At 36.8% G+C, this 20,542-nt stretch overlaps 1 protein-coding gene across 1 annotated transcript; it reads right to left on the reverse strand.

Moving 5' to 3' along the window:
* Window positions 1–542: 542 nt before the first annotated feature.
* On the reverse strand, window positions 543–16,365 carry LOC134651183 (sulfide:quinone oxidoreductase, mitochondrial). Its single transcript, XM_063506222.1, has 15 exons — window positions 16,222–16,365; window positions 13,233–13,338; window positions 12,004–12,228; window positions 11,532–11,732; window positions 9,998–10,192; window positions 9,507–9,708; window positions 8,481–8,643; window positions 8,427–8,429; window positions 4,873–4,978; window positions 4,134–4,358; window positions 3,366–3,566; window positions 2,578–2,760; window positions 1,652–1,850; window positions 1,102–1,274; window positions 543–690 (listed from the first exon to the last, which is right to left on the reverse strand). Exons 1-15 carry the CDS (start codon window positions 16,314–16,316, stop codon window positions 553–555), a joined length of 2,415 nt encoding a protein of 804 aa, XP_063362292.1. The 5' UTR covers window positions 16,317–16,365; the 3' UTR covers window positions 543–552.
* Between the last annotated feature and the right edge of the window lie 4,177 nt (window positions 16,366–20,542).

Below are 20,542 nucleotides of genomic sequence, written 5' to 3' on the forward strand. Positions count from 1 at the left end.
TAAATTGAAACAATACTGAGGCTGCGTTTCCACCAGAGATGTGCCCGGATGCGTAGCGAGGGACGTTAACGTGTTTGTTAAGAACCAACAGATTATTGTCCACTAGAGCTGTGCTCAGCGAGAATAGATAAATGAAGTGATTCTATTTGGTTCTTAACAAACGCATCCCTCGCTAAGCATCCACGCACATCTCTGGTGGAAACGCAACCTTATGTAAATATCGTAAATTCAGTAAGATTAGTCTGTAAATAAATAAGTCATCGTTTAGACAAAATAACTGTATGACCATTATTTATTTTTGTATAGATATTTACTGTATATATAGACAATTAGCGTATAGGTATAAAACTTAAGATAAGAATACCAAGATAAAATAGAGTTAATAACTTCAAACCAAAAGAATAGAATTATATGTTTAACTTTATATATTACCTAAATATGTAACAAATTACTAAATGTAACACAGTTTTAACCTTTTTGTAACTATAGGTACTATTACTATTTTTTTGACGATCTTTAATGACAAATAAACCTTACAAAATATACTGGTTTTTATTTCTTCTTCCGAAAAGGGTTACTCAATCTGGGTATTTTTTTAGGTCCGTTCCACTTTCCTTTAATTATTTTATTCCAGTAAAGATACGGGAAATAGTCTCGTTTCATGTAGTAGAACAGTTTCCGTTCTTTGCTCTGAAACAATATATTTTACAAAGTAACTAGACTACTTAGAACAGCCGAGTAATTGCTATACCAATAAGGCTGTATACCTACCAATAGACATTTTTACACGTACCTGGACTGATCAAATATACTGGGCCGTGAAACGGAACGTAATATTATTTGAGGTATAATTCAAGGTTTAAGCGACTTTAAACTGTATACGCTACTATTAAGGTCTAATTCACCTGATACATTTCATGAGACTGTCAAGTGCCAGCGCATACGCGACTTTAAACTTTAATGCGTCAGTATTAAAGTCTACCTTGTAGAACGGGTAGGTCTCACAGTGCTGTTTCTCGTAGCAGTCGTAGCGCAACTCGGCGAGTATGTCGATTGTCGGCCATTACAATTTGAACTTTAACGCGCCGTATTAAGGTTTACCTGGTCGAACGGGAAGGTCTCATACGGCTGCTTGTCGTAGCGGAACTCCGCCAGTATGCCGGTGCGGTATGACGTCATCATCGCGCATGCGCCGTAGCCGTCGTACTTGGCTGAAGGTTGCCGGCCCTGCATGGTGGCCCATAGGTTTTGTTCTACCACGTGGCTTTGGCGAGCTGAAAGCGTGAATTAGAAATGTCGGTTAGTTGTTATTATTATCTTTAGAAGTGGGGGTGCTTTTGGACGTTATTCCAAAGGTACTTTATTTTTTAAGATGCGTAAAGTGGTGCAAATTGTAGTGACCACAAACCCACAAAGACAGCTATTAGATTGAACCAAATAGTAGGTATACTTACCAACGGCAGCAGCGGTCGTGCTATTAGGTGTATTGGTGCAGTCTCCCAAGCCGTATACGTTAAGGAACTGATTATGCTGAAGGGTGTATTGGTCTACGTCGAGGTAGCCGGTTTTAAGTTGTGACAGAATCAGGCCAGTGGGTGATAGTAGGTAGACTAGAGTAGTCCTTACTGAACCAGTTAATAGAGTAACTAACCAACAGCGGCAGCAGTCTTGCTATTAGGCGTATTGGTGCAATCTCCCAAGCCGTATACGTTGGGGAACTGGTTATGCTGAAGTGTGTACTGGTCTACGTCGAGGTAGCCGGTTTTGTCTGCGAGTTGGGATTGAGCTAGACCGGTGGGTGGAGACATAGGTGGTGTTACGTGGAGGAAGTTGTATGGGAGCGTTATGGGCTGTGGAGGAAGGAATTAAATCACTAAGTTGCCATTTTCTGTGCATTAGGACATTCAAAAAATATGTCGCAGGTCAGCTAATTAAAACCACCATCACTTTTTAAAAACATTTTATATGAACTATACTGGTACCTATTTATCAGAAAGTAGAAAACGTATAACTGCGAACCATGGTACATTAGTTGTTACAATACAATCATAGAATGACATGGCACCCTATTATAAACGGTATATCTATTTATCAATCAGACCATAAAGTAATTATATAATGTTGTCTGTGATCAGACTGCCGACATATTTTCTGATAAGGTCCGTTTGACAAATGAAAATTTATTTCGTCAATTTTTATTTCAACTATACTTCGTTTTTTTAGCATTATAAATAAGGTAAACAATCTTGATGTGTCTTTTAATTGAAAAACACATTTTTAAAATAAGTTACGGTAAATATGTAACAATTATGAATCTAATACGATCTTTTATAGTCTTCTGCTTTCATAAGTAATAGTTATTGATTTTTAAAAAGTGTTTTTCAATTAAAAGACATGTCAAAATCGCTTACCTTCTTTCAAGTTCTTTCTAATGCTAAAAAAACGAACTATAGAGGAAGGAGGAGTGGGAGTGGGAGAGGTAGATAGTACACATTCATCTTTGACCGATGTGACTATTGAAGACTTTGCTTGGCTTTTCAATTTTAAAACCCAGAAATTAAAGCATAAGATGCCTACCATTCCATAAGCGTCCAGGAACACAGCATGTTTCGGCGTGACCTCCACAAGCTCGCAGCACGTGTTGACGGCCACGGCGCGCGCACTGGCCACTCGCTCTAGCGCTTTGGCGTACTTCGGGACGCCGAAGATGGCCTCGGAGCCAGTGTTGTAGGTTATGTTTAGAAGGTCGCGTTTTTTGTTCTGTAAACACAGAAAAGTTACATATCGACGACGTATATTTTCGTCACTGACTCCCGCAACTTAGAAGCATGGAGAGAGCTACTGACAAGAAGATAGAATTTACAAATTAGGGCGTTCCATATAATTTTGTAGAGTTGTCTTGGGTGCCGATGAATTATGTCCATTGGTAAATGGGGACAGGTCTGGTCCTTTTTTCTTATTTCCTAAATCAACCTATTACTACCTATACAATAAACCTATGTAGTAAAATTTTGTAGGTTCCTGTAGGTAGGTATACACTTTTTTAACGTGTTGTAACGTAACCAGTATTTTGCTCCATCAACTTACGAATGGCGTGACAGGTCTTTTGGCAGTACTCTGGAGAGTGTAAGTGATGAAGGTGCATGGATGTTTTACCTGAGATGTTGACGAACCTTCTTAAATAAGGTAGTCATCAGGTACCAACTTCTACATGATTTTCTGAGCGGCTTCTGAGCATTTCGTCGGAATGTAGCTAAATATAGCCTGACCGCCGCGCTGACCAGATGACTATCTTTTTGGAATTGCTCAGGAGAGTATAATGTACCTACCTAATGGTAGATTTTGTAACTGAGATGTTGAGGAACCTTTCTAAAGTAGTCATCAGCGAGGTACATGATCTTCTGGGCCGCACCAGAGCATTTCGCACCATCGCGTGGGAATGTAAAGATGGCATGACCGCCGGCGGTACGCTGAATGGCCGACCACGTCTTTTGGCAGTGTTCCGGTGAATATATTGTTGTGACGCAGCTGCAGGGGTCGTCTAGCGCTGCTTTTAGGCCGCTTATCTGAAGACAGTTAAAGTTAGCAAGGAGTTACATTTACCACGAAATAACAGACGATTATCTCGCATACTGCTAGATATGAACATAGGTAGAACGAAGCTGACACCAGTGCTCTGTAGCACTGAGGTCTGAGGAGAGGCTTTCTGCTTCATATGTCTAATGGCGATGGCGTACCAAACATGAACAGACGCTTAGGTAATTTAGCACAAAATAAAGGTCAACTTAAGGACATTTTCAATTATTTTACGATCGTAGCTGTCGCAATGCAGATTTTGGGCCGTCAATCGAACAGTAAGTCTCAGAATTTCTTGTGATCTCTCTCAAACCTCTTAAGATAAGATAAAGATAGTTTATTCAAGTAGGCATATTACAATGCGCTCATGAACGTCAAATAAAGCTACACCGGCTCGAACCCTACACCTCTGCCCCGAGAAGATTTAAATCCTCCCTCAATTGGAGGATGGTATTGTATTAATGTCCATATTACCTCATTTGACTACGGTTCTCTGACAAGCCAAGGTGCTTTAGCTGAGCTATATCAGATATGTCAGATAACTTGTTGTGCCTTACCTTGTAATAATCATTAATAAGCCCCACAGCCACCACCAGGAACTCATAATAGATTTCATCCCCACCATGCGTATGGACAACATTGCTGCACGGCTCGAAATGCCACGCGTAGTCTTCGATGCAACACACGCCGGGCGGCAACACGGAGCGGAGGGGCTTCTTGCTTTGATCGAACCCCTTGATACCGGCGGCCACGAGGGGGAAGAGGGGTTGGTAGTAGTGGAACTGGGTAGGTTAAGTTAAAAAATAATTCTTATTTAAAACTTTCGCTTTTTGAACACATTAACCACATCACATTTATAGACGGGTCTATCGGGGTGTTTTGACAGTTTGCTGGGACATCTGTTAGCCTCGACCACGACCAGTGAAACCTGTGTCGAAACGTCGGTAAATAAAGGTAATAAAATAAATTTGAGTTAAAAATAATTCTATGCAGGCGCCTAAAACGTATGTGGCGTTAAAAAGCCATATTAGTGAGAAATATGCAGGTTTCATGGCGATTAAGAAAGCTATTAGGGGCGCAGACAAGTAGTTAAGGTTGATTATTAATGTTCGGATTGCCATATTTTGATTCCATCCTATCTACTCCCATCAACAAAAAATAATAGGTAAACAAATGTTTCTAAGTGAAATAGGATTCGAAATTGAGTACCTATCTTGTAGTTATAGAATTAGTATCAAGTAGTCTTTAGTATATCTTGATTAAAACTGCAAAATATTTAACGTTTATATTACTTACTTCTGCTGGGTCTATGACACAAATTTCACTATTCTTTAATTTGTTGGAGAATCGCCACGCGACGCTGCAGCCGCCCGTTCCTCCCCCCACTATCAGTAATTTACATCTAAAAGCATAAATTTGATTAGATACCTAATGTAGGAACAAGCTGTCCTATTCCACATAAAAATTGGTACATGAGTTGGTCTTTAGGCCGATAACAGTGTAGGTACATGTAGCCCGATATGAAAGGCAAGGCAAGGGTGCCATTTCAAAATAGGTACAAGTCAAAGAATTAAAAAAGCCATAACAACTTTATTTCTGCGTTAGAGTATAAGTATCACTTGTTTTCAGAGTTTTTACGTGAGTTTAGTTGTATAAGTCATTGGTGTGGAGGTTAAGACGACTGTAAAATAGAATAGAATAGAATATATTTATTTGTATTAATTGTACATCGTCAGATTCAAACATTATTTACAATTATTATAAGATAGCTAAGCTTATATTATACTACTTAAAGGTACATTTGGGCGTTTTTTTGTTGTCCCCTACACTTTTTTTTTCAAATTTGGGATTTTTTATGTTATTTCTAAAAAATCTTTTAAAAAGTGTCCCCAAATTTCCATACATTTTTCGATCTTTCCATTTCGCGACCGCCATACAAAGTCTATGAAAAATGGCGACGGAATGGAAATAAAAACCTTAGGACCCTTTTTTTCCTATTAGGATAGAAAGAGCTAGAGTAGAAATAACATAAAAAACCCAAATTTGAAAAAAAAGTGTAGGGGACAACAAAAAAAACGCCCATTTATATCGAGTACTTCGCCGAATGCAAGTAGTAAAATTGCTTAAAAATGGCGAATGCCCGCCTGGCGGCGAACAGCGATAAGTGAGTTTCTTCTCGCGAGAAAATAGTCTATCACTTGTCGCTTTCTCGTCACCTACCCAACAACTGTGTTAAAGGGACCTACTGTGATAATAAACTAGTCATTATTGACATTCAAAAATAAATAAATAACTAGCGACCCGCCCCGCCGCTTCGCACGGGTTAACAAATTATACATAAACCTTCCTCTTGAATCACTCTATCTATAAAAATCATCAAAATCTGTTCCGTAGTTTTAAAGGTCTAAGCATACATAGGGACTGACAGACAGCGGGAAGCGACTTTGTTTTATACTATGTAGTGATAAAGTACTCACTTGTATTTGTTATTACTAGTGCTTGAGGCGAGCCTGTAGTGCAACTGTGACGTTACATATCGGTAAACATTCAGCTTGTTCAGAACGATGGCCATTTGTAAACATCAGCTATAATTATTTATATAAATTTGTGTTTAAGTCATTGTTGGTTGTGTTTAGCTGGAATTTTGACGTCGAAGCCAACTAGATTCGTAAACATAGGTAGGTATTACGCCATACCTAAACCTTCGGCGTAGGTAGTAGGAATAAAATCCCTTAAGGTTACGGTTGAAACAGTTCTAATCCCGGCACAAGGTAACTGAAACTATAAAACTTGTACGGGAGCGGTATTTAATCTCATTTTGTCATGTTGATTCACCCATCAGTTCAGCATCTAACTCGTACTTACCTACATAGGTATATTAGTTTAAAGGAGATATGCTGCGAGGGATATCAAAACTGTATCAAAATGATACCTTATAAGTAGGTGCAGAAATTTGATACTCTTAAATAAAACGATTGTTTTATGTAAAAATATATACTTTATTAGAGCATCTGATTATTTACATAACAGTCAAAGCGCACTGTGAATTTATATCCTAGTTTAAATAATTCATTAAAATTGGTTTATAAATTATTAGTTTGTGATATGGCATTTAAACACGAGTATATAATGTTAATCTCCGAATTTAATAGTAAATAGCCCTCAACAATTAAATAACAACAAAATAAATAATGTAAATAAAATATGTATACCAATTTGATTGGACATTTTAATAGAACGAGATTATAACAAAATAATATTTAAATTCGTTAAAAAAATCGTCAAAAATATTTTTAGAAATATATATATACACAATGGCAAAGTTAGTTATTGCACGTGAAAATGTCGTCATCTTAGTAACTAACGCTCGTTTCAATCTACTATATACCTACTAAATTATATCATTACAGCTCTTCTAAAAATATAAAATTATGCTTTGGACCTCTAACTTTCTTATTTTGTTGCAAAGTTTTTAAAGCACTCATGTAATTTTTCGTCATAAAGCTTTAGTACCAATTCTCACTAAAATAACTCTGCAAGAACTTTTTTACATTAAATCATGGACGAAGGTTATAATCATTCGCAGACCAATAAACTTCTTAACCATTCCCACCAAAAAAGTAGGTACGATTGAAAACTTAATAAATGAGTACAGTTCCATCTAAAAAACATATAAAAATATCACACCCGGTGGCGTAACTTTAGGGTGGCAAAGTGGCCAAAACAAAACCGAGAGGGCCGGGCTCCCAAATTTTCCGAAATTACGTGAGCTTTGCCCCCATTGCCTGCCCCCATTTGAAGAATTTGCCACGGGTCTCAATAAAATCTCAAGTATTACGACACTAATCATATGTGACGTTCCACGGAAAAAGGTACCTTATGGCGGTCGGCGCTTACGTCACGTAACACCGCATAAGTATTAGAGCGTCGTTAATATATAGCGTAAGTACCACCATAAGTTACTTTTACCCGTGGAACGTCACAATTATGTATATCGCATACCAAAATTGAACCTTAAGAACAGTAACTCGACTAAATTGCGCTTACGTTACCTTCTCTTAGAGACGTTATGGTAAACTTCCTAATGCTCGACATTAAGCCCAGTAGATGACAGCTGGCACGATCACGACGACTGGTGACGACCACTGGGCTACCTTACTTGGCGAAGGGGTTGACGATCTTTCTGACGAACTCGGGCCCGTGGTAGTACCCCTTCAGCATGAAGTTCCAGTAGATGAACGGGAAGAGGTGGCGTTTCATTTGGTACGCTATCCGGCTTTCCATTGCCTGTGGAAGTGTATAACAAATACCTATTAGAAGGACAATTTACAAAATTTACGAAAAATTCCGGATAAATATTTAAAGTAGCTATTTTTAATCACAGATCACAGCAGCTCTGTAAATTTTAATGTAATAACTTAATATCGTTGAATTTTAACCTTACTACATAAATCGAAAATTTTAACGTTATGTTTTAATCCGCCAGCGGCCCATTAGTAATATAATTAACTGATTTCGTTCTGTCAATAATGAACTATAAACAAAATATATTTGCTTTGAAAAAAGATGGAACAAAAAGTAGGAATAGTATAGAGGTAATAAAGTAATGAAAATTCTTCTATTGACTACCATTACAAAATTATAAATACAATTAACTACAAACTAACTTTATATGTATATGCAGTTATCATCAAATTATTAATTCGCATAATGCAAATGACGAATCATAAATAAACAAAAAATCAAAAAAGGAACATTACATGATACTGTTCGTATAAAATGCCAACACGACGTACAACCTATATGTAAAAATAAGTAACTTTATAACCTCATATACTTACTAAGCGTACTTACTAAATACCTCTAGGCAGCTACCCAATTGTCAACTTACTACCTGGTTGAACGGCATAGTCTCGTGCACAACACCGTCGTACAAGAACTCGGCCAAAATGCACGTGTTGTATGACGTCACCAGCGGGCAGGCCCCGTAGCCGTCGTACTTCTGCTTCGGGTTGTCCTTCGCCATCGTTGATAGGAGGTTGTGCTCTAGCACGTAGCACTGTTTCGCTGGAATGAAGGGAAAGATCAAATATAGCAAAAGAAAAAAAAAACGTGCGGGAATTTATTGACGATATTTATAAACTTGACAATATTATTCAATGCTGCCAGTTTTTGGACGGAAAAAGCAGCGTTAAAAATCTAGTAGCAAATAAGCAATGAAAATCTGTTACATTTAAATATGATTGGTTTGCTATACCAGTTAGACAGTCGCGGTTCGCAGCTTGTAAAGTGTCGAGAGGTATGGGCGAACCCTACAAAGAAACCCTTTGTACAATGCACAATGTTACTCTATCAAAAGGTCTTCAAAATCTCACTAAAAGCGGCAGCAGTTTTGCTGTTCGGCGTATTAATGCAGTCTGCAATCCCGTACATGTAGCGAAACATGATTTAGATTTAGATTTAGATTTATTTATTTCAAGATGAAAATTACACTATAAATTTGCTACATTCGTCAAAATTATGTTTATCTTCTCATCATGATCGTCAAAAATTACATTATAAATTTAAAAATAAAAATAATAAGATTAAGATTAATTATGTCTCCCAATAAGGATCGTCAAGCACAAAGAAAAACATGGTGTGTTGTAAAGTGAACTTATCGACAGTTAATAGAAACAAGCCACTCTGCTTCTGGTCAACTGAGTGAATTATGTAGAACAAGGGCCCCAATACTTAACCCTGGGGCACTCCAGTCTTTATTTTCATTGAGTATATAAGTCTTGTCAGCTTCCGTGAGTAGTATAAAGTGCCATGATAGGTAGGATTTATACAAGTAAAAGTACACATGGGACAGGTAAATGTGTATCCTAGAAAGTAGTAATTCTTCCTATGTTACAGTATCAAAAGCCAGTTGAAAATCTACGACTCACCAATCGCAGCAGCAGTTTTGCTGTTCGGCGTATTAATGCAGTCTCCGATCCCGTACATGTTGGGGAACTTGGTGTGTTGTAGAGTGAACTTGTCGACTTCCAGGTAGCCGCTAGTGTCGGTGATGTCCTTATTGTTACGGAGGAAGTCCGGCGTCTTCATTGGAGGCGTGACGTGGATCATGTCGTAGGGTTGGACAAATGTCTGAGGGAAAAAAATATATCTTTGCGGGATGTTGTCACAGGTATTTTATACTTACTAGAAGACTCCAAATTTTAAAATTATACCCTGTACTATTAACAAAATAAGCATTATTCATTTAATTTTTTTTTTATCTTTGGTAGAAACTAATAGCCAGATTATATAAAATTGCCTCCGTAGAAATCCCTTCATCTCGAACTGCCTGGTCATACTGCTCAAAACCCTATAATGATATTACATACTAAGTCCTAGTTGTAAATATATGTAGGTAATCAATAAAAGTTTACAATACCTTACTCTTATCCTTAGTGCTGACAAATACCCCTTCCTTCTTGTCCACATTCAGTTCCTTCAACACCGTGGTGTAGTTGACCTTGATATTCTTCCGTTCCACCACCTTCAGAAGGACGTCGGCGTATTTCTTCACGCCGAATATGACGGGCAGGCAAGTGTTGTATGTTATGTTCGTTTTTGAACGGACGTTGGCCTGAAATATGATGTAGAGTTTTTTTTTTTTACCAATGGTACCTACTTTTTCATTAGGGGTACAAACACACAAACACAGACTCTTAACTGTCCATCGGTGGACCTTATGTTATATTATAAGGTTTACCGATGGTACGTGAATATGGCGACGCCTTCAAATCAACATCATTGTATTATCGCTAAATAATCACGCGTTGTTTTGAAACAATGGTGATTGTTGGCGATTTTAAACAATGGTTAATAGTTGTAAATACTCTATAAATATTATAATAGATCATTGCAGTTTCCATATCAATATCTATTGAAAAATGTATTTGTCACTGAAGTTCGGCCTTAATATAGTGTGAACTGATTATCAATTTCGAGTCAAAGACGACCGTTGATCTTAATTCTCGATATATACATTTTGGATGACTTTATTCTAATTTCAAACCCTAAAATTGGCAGCAAGCTTGAACAACTTGTAACTCTTGAAATGTTTCAGGGTACAACTTCCCTTAAATACATTATTTGTTTACTTATAGAATAGAAATAAATATTTATAGTTATTAGGAAATGGTATTTTAGATTATTAAACTACAACACAGATGCTGTGAATCTGATCGCCCCAAGATCCACATTGACACAAAACAAAATATACAAAATTATCTTCTCAACAACCATTTAAGTTAAGAAAAAGTGTAAGTGCTGTCGACGGCAATATCGTTTGCACTGATTACATTGCCGGTCGATTACTTAGTTAAACACAACTATTAACACTGAATGAGTTGATAAACTTCAGGCTGCAAGCCTGATCGTTCAACAAGCCGCAAAAGTAAACGTTTTGTTTCGACTGATTTCAGAATTTATTAAACAATTCACTTAATTTACAAAGCTACGATTCAGGGTAACAACTTTCCAGCGTACACTTTTCTTGTAATAAATATGTCGGAATTATTTTATGTAGGTAGGTATCTTATTTTTTGAGACTTCACAAGTTTGTAATCTTTCTGGAAAGAAGAGACGGAGTGTTTATAAATGACTATATATTTTAATTTACTTACCTTGTTTAGTCAGCGAAGTATGCGATCTATTTCGGTGCGCCTGGACATTTTATAGATTGTGTATCCGGATACAAACTCTTAACTGTCCATTGGTGGACCTTATGCTTTTTGTGATAAGGTTTACGAACTGTTAGTTAACAGTGTGGGCATTGGTACGTGAATATGGCCTCGCCTCCTTTAAACTGCCGCAGGTTGCCCCATGTTTTTTCGCAGTAATCGTATATGGCTACTGGATTAGGACTTATAAAAGGAGTGTCTCAGGGAACGATCATAGGTCCGCTATTATAAACATTTTACCTTATTAAACCAAGAGTCAGCCAGATAAGCGATCTTCTGCGGTGCACCCGGGCATTTGATGGGTGTGTCTGGATACGTGAAAATCGCCTCGCCTCCTTTGAACGGTCGCATGTCGCTCCATGTTTTTTCGCAGTAATCAGGGGAATATATTGTGGAGACGCCGCTGTCTTTGCGCTTGAGCGCTTCGCTAAGGCCGGGGACCTGTGGAAGTGTTTCATTGAATACTAGCTACCCGCGCCGGCTTCGCACGGGTTAACAAATTATTACATAAACCTTCCTCTTGAATTACTCTATCTATTAAACAAAAGCGCATCAAATCCGTTGCGTAGTTTTAAAGATTTAAGCATACATGGGGGCAGACAGCGGGAAGCGACTTTGTTTTATCCTATATAGTGAAGTTGAAAGTTCTATGTGTAAGCGTTTATTTATTTAAATTTATTTCATTTTCGATGTCTCTAAAACTATGACTAACCTTGTCATAATCATTCTGTATCCCGACCGCGACCACGATGTACTCGTATTTGATCTGGTCCCCGCTTTCGGTGGTGACCTCCTGGTTCTTAGGGTCGACGCATGCAGCCGAGTCCCTCAGCCACCTAGCTCCTGCAGGGAGGACGCTGGACGCGCTTCGCCGAGTGCTGGCCACGCTGGTGATACCGGCGCCGACTAGCGTCCAGAGCGGTTGGTAGTAGTGAGCCTGCACAGATGGTAGATGATGAACGTATTCTCTAGGTCAGTAATTTTTTTAAATCTTTATTCAAAAAAAGAGTTTTTTTCACAAAGGCCTGTAATGAAAGCAGGAAAAAGCACAAGTGAGATACACAATTACACGATACGACTTCGTGTTGCGACTTGCGACGTCGTATCGTGGAAATCATCGACGTAAACCGTAAATTACTGATGAAAAGTCTAGTCTTCGTCATTTCAATTGTTTAAGTTTTTAGTACTTTTTTATAGATTCCAAATGGCAATGTATAATGTAAATATACAGGGGTATACCTAGTAAACTTTCATTTTGTAAGTGTTATGAAATTATTAACGAATCATTGCTAATCAAAAGACCTTGAAACAGAATTATCTGTTGACGCGCTGTAGGTAGCTAATAGGTGTGACATATGTTTATTTATAGTTATCCATTATTTATTCTTTATTACCTATTATATATACCTATATTGACGCACGCACTAGTATATTCAACAGAAGTTGCTAAGCGGGCGAGGAGTTCAAAATGATCTTAACGCGACTTTTTCATGAAAGACCAATACTCTGATATCATGATTATATCGCTTGTTATGCTTAAAAAATCGTATTTTTAGTAATGATGTAACGTAACCCCTATAACTCTTATCGCGGCTATTCATTTTGGCGTTCAAAAATGTATTTGATTTCCTTTTTGAATTTTACGCGTTTTTACATAGCTTATTTGTTTTATGAATTTACTAGCGATCGACACGTTAACAAATTATACATAAACCTTCCTCTTGAATCACTCTATCTATTAAAAAAAAACCGCATCAAAATCCGTTGCGTAACTTTAAAGATCTAAGCATACATACATACAGACAGACAGCGGGAAGCGACTTTGTTTTATACTATGTAGTGAAGTGATATCTTTATTGATTGCTCTTGACTATCAAGAGAAGGCCTGTGGCCTGTATCCAGCAATGGCATGTAGATAGGTTGGTAATCTAGGAAACTTACGCAACTTGGCTCCAATACAATGACTGCATCTTTCCCGAGTCTCCGAGCGAACTTGGCTGCGATGGTGCACCCTCCAGAGCCTCCCCCCACCACTAACAATTTACATCTGCAACAAACAAAATTAGAATTTTTATTTATTAAAACCATAAACATAATTAATAACAAACTTACAATAAAAAGTAACCTAAAATTAAAACTACCTACAAAACTAAAACCTAAAAAAAAATAATAATGTGGGTGACCTAGCCCAATATGTATATATTAGGCTAGATCACCCAGGTCCGATCCCAGTGGAATGGTTCCCATAAGGCTGGCTGCGTTCCCCCTTTGGATGGCTATGTCGATCCGTTGGGCGAGGAACAAGCCAGCCCTGCGGTCCCCTATTAGAATTAAACAATTTAAGTACAATATTGTATCAAACTGAACATAACAACTTTTTTATCCACTGCGCATTGTTCGGTTTTGCTATCCTGTCCTATGTGTAATAGTGTAAATGTTTCTACTGTCCTTAGCTAGATATAAATATGGCGGTGGCAGAATAACAGCGTCAATTGCTGGAAGTCTTTAGGGCCGCTGTGCCCCGTAGTCTTTTGGCACAGACATTAGCTGAGCCACCTTCCCTTTCAATTAGTTTGTAAGCATTATTGTGTACTTTTATTATGTACCTATGTTCAAACTCTTTGAATAAACGTCTTTTATTATTTATTATTATTATAACTTTTCATGAGCTTACTCATTGCTACCTATAGTACAACCTCTTCAGTTTGATGAAATTTAAATCCTATTCAATTGGAACAGTCGCTTTTGCTTTTTTTGTTCAATTTTTCAACAACACAAAATCAACTCTATTTCCTACAGGTTCAAATTTTTTATTTGTATGGCTTGGCCTTAAGCTTGGAGCTAAGTGTGTTTTACCAAATATCGATTAATCGTGATGATTATGTGTTAAAATATGCTAGTTTTAAGTCAAAGTTTAATATTATAAAAAAATTTGTCTAAACTTTTTGAACATTGGTGTAATAATTAATAACATTTATGGAAACAACAAATTTACCAGCTTCACTCTATTAAAACACAACTGTTATTAGACATGATGTCATGAATATGTTGTATAATCAATATTCTGCTGAATCAGTGCTACTTCATAGGGGTTCCCCTAATCTCAGTATAGAGCACAGATTGGATACCGGTAGTTTTTGTAGGCAATCTAATAATACGAAGTCATTACCGAAAAACACAACTGAGTCTTACATTTCGAGTATAAAATAATTCGAAAATAAAGATTATTTTGAAGTTTTTGCAAAAAACCGGTTCCGATTCCTGGTACAGAGTTGTAGACATACATACTTCATGATTATTTATTAAATCCCTAACCCTTTATAAGGCAGAGGGAATATATTTCCCACCATAATTTGAATGTTTTTAATAAAGTGACAGGATTACATTTTTGAATAGTTTCTGAGAGCATATATGGAATTCTGTGTAATTTATCATCCCTCCCCTAGGCGGCCTAGGTCCTTCCCTAGTCTCATAAGGCTCAATCAATGTACAAATTTGTTGCAGTCTAATTTGAACCTTTCTTAACCCTTAAATGCATGGTGTATGATGCAGCGTACACAAAAAACATCTAATTTTATACATAATTAGAAAAACCTATATATGTCTATTTATATACATATTATTTCAATAGTAAAACCACAGAATAACTAATAGTACTACCATACAGAAAATTCACTCCTTCACAAAAGTCAGGTTTAGGTATAAAATTACACCTATATCGCCGCCTGCAAGCAAAATTTAAACTTATAACCGCGCACGAACCGTGAATCTCCTTTGCGCGCCGCAGTTTTATGACCGAGCTGTGAGTGTCGGCACGGGGTTATCACTTGACAAGTTTTTATACCTATACCCACTGATTTATTGTTTTTAAGATAAATATGTAGGAATTACAAACGTTGATTATGTAAACATACATTTTTTATCCGAAGATAGCATGTCTGATTCTCGCGGAAGTAAGTTTCGAAGCCATTGTGTATTTTCAATTTTGCGCGAGCGCCATGTGACACGACTATCGTGCGCGCCGAGCGGCAGCCCACTGCTATACGCCTGTCCGGTGGGCGCGCCGGCCAAATGTACCTAAACTGCGGAGTGAAACCCCCCTGGTAAAACTAATCCGTTTTCCGATTTTTTATATAAACTTACGCAATATTTTAATTTATAAAAATTACATTCATTTTAAGACGAAATGTCAGAAAATTTGAAAAAATCCAGAATTTGATGATTTTTAGTATGTGATTATAGATGTTTTTTTTGGGGTTTGTAATTATTTTATATTTAAAAACTCTATCATAGGTGTATCACAAATAGTGTACCTTTCTGATGATAGTAGGATTTATCATATATCTTTTACTGAAAATTATATATTTACATAAATATGTTTTTGCCTATGCAACTTCTAACACTGATTTCGCAGTTATAATGAAATCAATGTTATAATTTTTTTACCATTTTTCCCATAATCAGCAAACAATTACGTAACACATATATTAATTTCGGGCAAAAAGAAAAAATCATGCATTTAAGGGTTAAACCAAATAAAGTAGCATTTCTTTTATTATTATATAATATTCCAATTTACTTATACAACAAGGTTTAGATTAATATAGGATAAAAATTTAAGTGTAAAAGCCTTTACCTGTGTTCCTATCCAAACAAAATGTCTGTATTCTACGCTCATTTTTATCATAATTGAATTTACTTACAATTCCTAGGTACAAGAGATTACTCAAGTGCAGTGTGCATACAAGTTATTATTGTATACAATAATAGCAAAAGCTATAACATTCAAATGAGTGTTACTAGGCAGTCGTAAATACCAGTAAATGTAATTGTTCAACAGTCATATACCAGTATAACTATAGGTTCTTCTGAAACAAGATGATACAATTCTTAAAGCGAATATATCCTGTATTTAATAACTATTACTTACGAATGAGTGGCGTTGTCTGGCGCCGTAACAGAGAAAGACCTGTGCCATCCAGAGTTGAAACATTTTGACCGCAACGAACGAGTAACGCTATTCATTTTTTAGAACTCAAACACAGAACACAAAAACGACACGTCTTGGTAAACAACTGTCCAATTCAACTATGCAAATGACTGCAGTGACCGGCGAGCAGTTGGGAAGTAACCTGCCACCTTTTTTGTTGCAGGTTCTATTTTGTGTTTTGGTACTAAGCGTAGTGCATCTGCATACTGGAGAAATCAGCGGTAGAAATCATGTAGAAATAGAAAATAATAATATCAGTATTAACTGTCAATGTCAAATGTGTTACGTCATATGGAAACGTCAAATGATAACGCTTATCTGGCGTTTTTATTGGTATCTTGTTTGATAATGTAATTGAAAGAATCGGTAAACATAAATATTGTATTATTTTTATTGACGATAATTTCCTAATTCATTAATATACTTGATAAAAATGAAAAATATACAAGGATATCGTTTTTAGGTGAAATACGGCGTTTTTAAAAATGCTTCGAACAATCTGGAATGTATTGACTTTGACAGAAATGTCATCAACTGCGAACTGTCAGTGTCACTGCCATTTCGATATGATTTTTACTAGATTTTGCTAAAACAATGTAGACTTTATTTTAAAAGTAATAAAGACCGTTTTCTCAACAATCCACATTTCGATATTCCCAAGCGTTCTACTCAACTCAAGTCAACTCGGTATTATGTTCAGTTGTTGTTTTCTAGATCGTATTAACATGTTATGGCCTAGTTATGCCAATTATACTATTGTAGCAAGTGTTTTGATTTATCTAAACGTTGTTTAGTAACCTTGAAGCACCTTGATTTGATTAGCCGCTTTGGTGTAAATAAAATGTGTGTCGCTCAAGTTAGCCACCAGTTTATGTGAAGGTATGTATTATGGTTTATACAGATCTTGGCGTGTTCTAGAAGTTTTTCTATATACCGGTTATTGTTATGTTTGCATAAATGTATAATAACTTCAGCATTTCGTTAGAATCTATTTTTTTTTATCACAGTTCCTATTTGGGTAAGTAAGTAAGTACCTAATTACCTATCTCCCCTGCACATAGTGGGGATGTTTTTTTTCGCTTTAACCCTAAGGTGTGGGGTGTCGGTGGATGGGTTATTCAAAACGAATACAGGGTTTCAAAAACTATTTTTTTATTAACCGAATATTTTCAGAAATAATTGTCCCGAAAGGAAAAAAAATGTGTCCCACCCCTCTAACTTTTGAACTATGGTTCCAAAAATATTTAAAAAAAAACGTAAAAGTAAAGGTTAGTAAACATTTTCAAAGAAAACCATAACGATCATGATTGGCTAAGTCGTTTTTGAGTTATCGCAAAATGTCTTCCCTTCTTAGTAAAAAGATGTACCTACAAAGGCGTGCCAAAAATGGTCACTAGGTAAGTCAAAGTTTATTTGGCTTGCAGTTTCCTCCGCCACTGATAACTACAGAACCCTTCACTGAACATGGCCCGATTTTTTCTATTTCGATCTTAGTAACAACCACACAAGATTATTGAATATAAATTGGACTGTGAAGCCCCTCATGAACCCTGTAGAACGAAAATTGAATGCCCTTGGCATTCGGGAAAACAAAGAAACGAACTTTCAGTCAAAAATAAACTTCGTCGTCAAACGTAGGTATTTAACGTGTAAAGCCCTGTGCACACCAGGCGGTCTAGCATGAGTTGCGTTCTCGCGCGCGACTCCATACATCTTGCGCGACTTCAAGTATGGAGTCGCGCGCGAGAACGCAACTCATGCTAGACCGCCTGGTGCGTGTGCGTATACGTGAACGTGCGCGTTGTAATATACAGTTCCATATGAGAGACGACACACCGCTTGCGTGACGTGTGCGTGCGCGGCTCCAACATGTGGCTTGGCCTTTCATCAGAATTAAAGACCACTTAAGTTCGTGTTCTTCTCTCACTCAGCATAAGCGTGAGGAAGATGATAGTGCGTCCCCGGGAGCGCGGATGTCATGATATTTTAATTTTCTTTTTTGTATGTTTAAATAAATAAAAATATTGCATGTGTAGCCCTGCCTTTGTACTACGCGAACACTCGAACAGAATGTGATCCATCTAGGGCTTGCAAATATTCGAAACTTTCAGATATTCGAATATTCGACTTTTTCTGACGACGTATTCGAATATTCGAATATTATAAAAAATAAGAAAAGGAACGAGAAATCGGTTTATTATCGTTTTATTCGAAAGCTTTTTTCACATATTGCTAAAACTAAGGATATTTGGCAGAAATCCACTTAATTGACTAGATTTTATCATCCTACTATAAGATGCACATTTATAAAAACAAGTAAAACGCCAAAATTAGACGTATTTAATATTTCTAGATAAAACTTATTATAAATGCGTCGTTGCGTGAAATAATATAACTTTAACCATCCAAACACCTAGGTAAGTAAGATATTTTTTTTAGTAGGTAATTATTTTCCGATTTAAATTAACTTGCAATCACTCAGAGGCCTGTAAAAAGGCCTTCAATTTCATTGTATTTTGAATCTTTATTGATTTTATTTGTTTTGGCAAGTTATTATTCCTAATGGTCGGCTAATTATATAATATTGGAATATTCAAGGGAAAAAGTTAGTTGAGTACTGGGTGGATTATTCGTCAGCTAAAGGTGCATGGTTAGATTACCAAGTTGGGCAGGTTTGGTATGATTAAATTTGAGAATTGCGATAAGTGGCAAGGTTTAGACTTCAAAAATTCGCTTAACGTACGCTTGTACTGAATAAACAGAATGACCCTGTAACTTAAGACTTACGCACCGTAAAAATAACATACTTTTTGATTTCGTTTTCTTTTAAATTGAGTTAGGTTTCACTGTATTCACGAAGTCTATCGAGAGGAATACAGTAAAAATATTATTTCCTTCGTATTTGTGTACCTACCGTTCCTCATTCACTGTAAATACCCGGAAAACACACAGAAACTGTAACTACAGCGTATGACATAGATTTTTTTATAGTAATAAAAAATATTCGAATATTCGAAACCTGAGCGGCCGAATATTCGAATATCAAAACAGGCCGAATATTCGACAAATTCGAATATTCGAATTGCAAGCCCTAGATCCATCAGTATTTACCATATTGATGTATGTATTTTACCTACTGTCTAGCCTTCGCACATAGTGTGCAAGCAGCCAGCAGAATTACGCAATACCCTACTACCTAGAGTACCTAGAAGGTATCTACTAGATCTAGCTCAATTTATCGCCCTAGCAAAACGTGACCTGAGGGCCTACCGCGAACCACGTTCAACGTGTTGCCTCTTTGTCGCACTTGTAAATACGAACGTAAGTGTGACAGGGAGGTAACACGTCGAACGTGGTTCGCGGTAGGCCCTCTGATTCCAGCAAAATCGATCGTGCAGTCAAGCTGATCCGTATTACAAAGGGTTAGAGTCTAATTCCGTGTAATTGTTTTGTGGTGGGTTGCAATGTCGTGATCATGATTGAATACGCTGCACGTGCAGCGATGGAAATGAATTTGCTGAAACTCTGCGTGTTTTTATTTCTTTTTATGGACATATTATGTAAAAGTCGTCGGGATTATTTAATGATTTAATATTACGGGTGCATTAGGGTGACTTCGTAGAATTCGAGTGGGTGGGGAATGGAGAGTATTATTATGTTCGTAGGTATTCGTAATTGAACTTTTAGGTGTATGTGGTATAGGTATGTCACCTACAGGTAACTAGACTAGCACCACACTAGTTATACCTGGGCCCCTTTTCTCAAAAGTAGAGATGCCTCGAATAGTGGTTTTGGCCGAATACCGAATATTCGGCCCCTATTTCGGCCGAATACCGAATATTCGGCATGACATGCGAACATTTTGGGTCACAATTATTATGTAAACTGATCGCTAACAAAGCTCAACGTTAGATGACGTTAGCTAAGATATATTTTTCTTAAACAGCATTAATGAATAGAGTCAAACAAAACAGACTCATGATAAAAATAAAATGTTTTTTAATCAACAAATGCTTAAAAAAGGGTCTTCGTATTTAACAACTTTCCAAGAACAAATTCTAAATATTCCTACATAGTTTTTGGTTATATTTATTGTGCAATTTTCTGAAAGTATTATTTCTGAAAGTATACTTCTGAGAGAGTTGTGCCCATACAAAAAAATTATCAGGAGAGCCAATTTAACATCATACTAAAATTTCGTGAGATTTAACTGAAACCACTTTTTCCCTATGTTTGCTGTGGGGTCCTTTCAGGCATGTTT

The sequence above is a fragment of the Cydia amplana genome, chromosome 9 (genome assembly GCF_948474715.1).
Source record: "Cydia amplana chromosome 9, ilCydAmpl1.1, whole genome shotgun sequence".
Lineage (NCBI taxonomy): Eukaryota > Metazoa > Arthropoda > Insecta > Lepidoptera > Tortricidae > Cydia > Cydia amplana.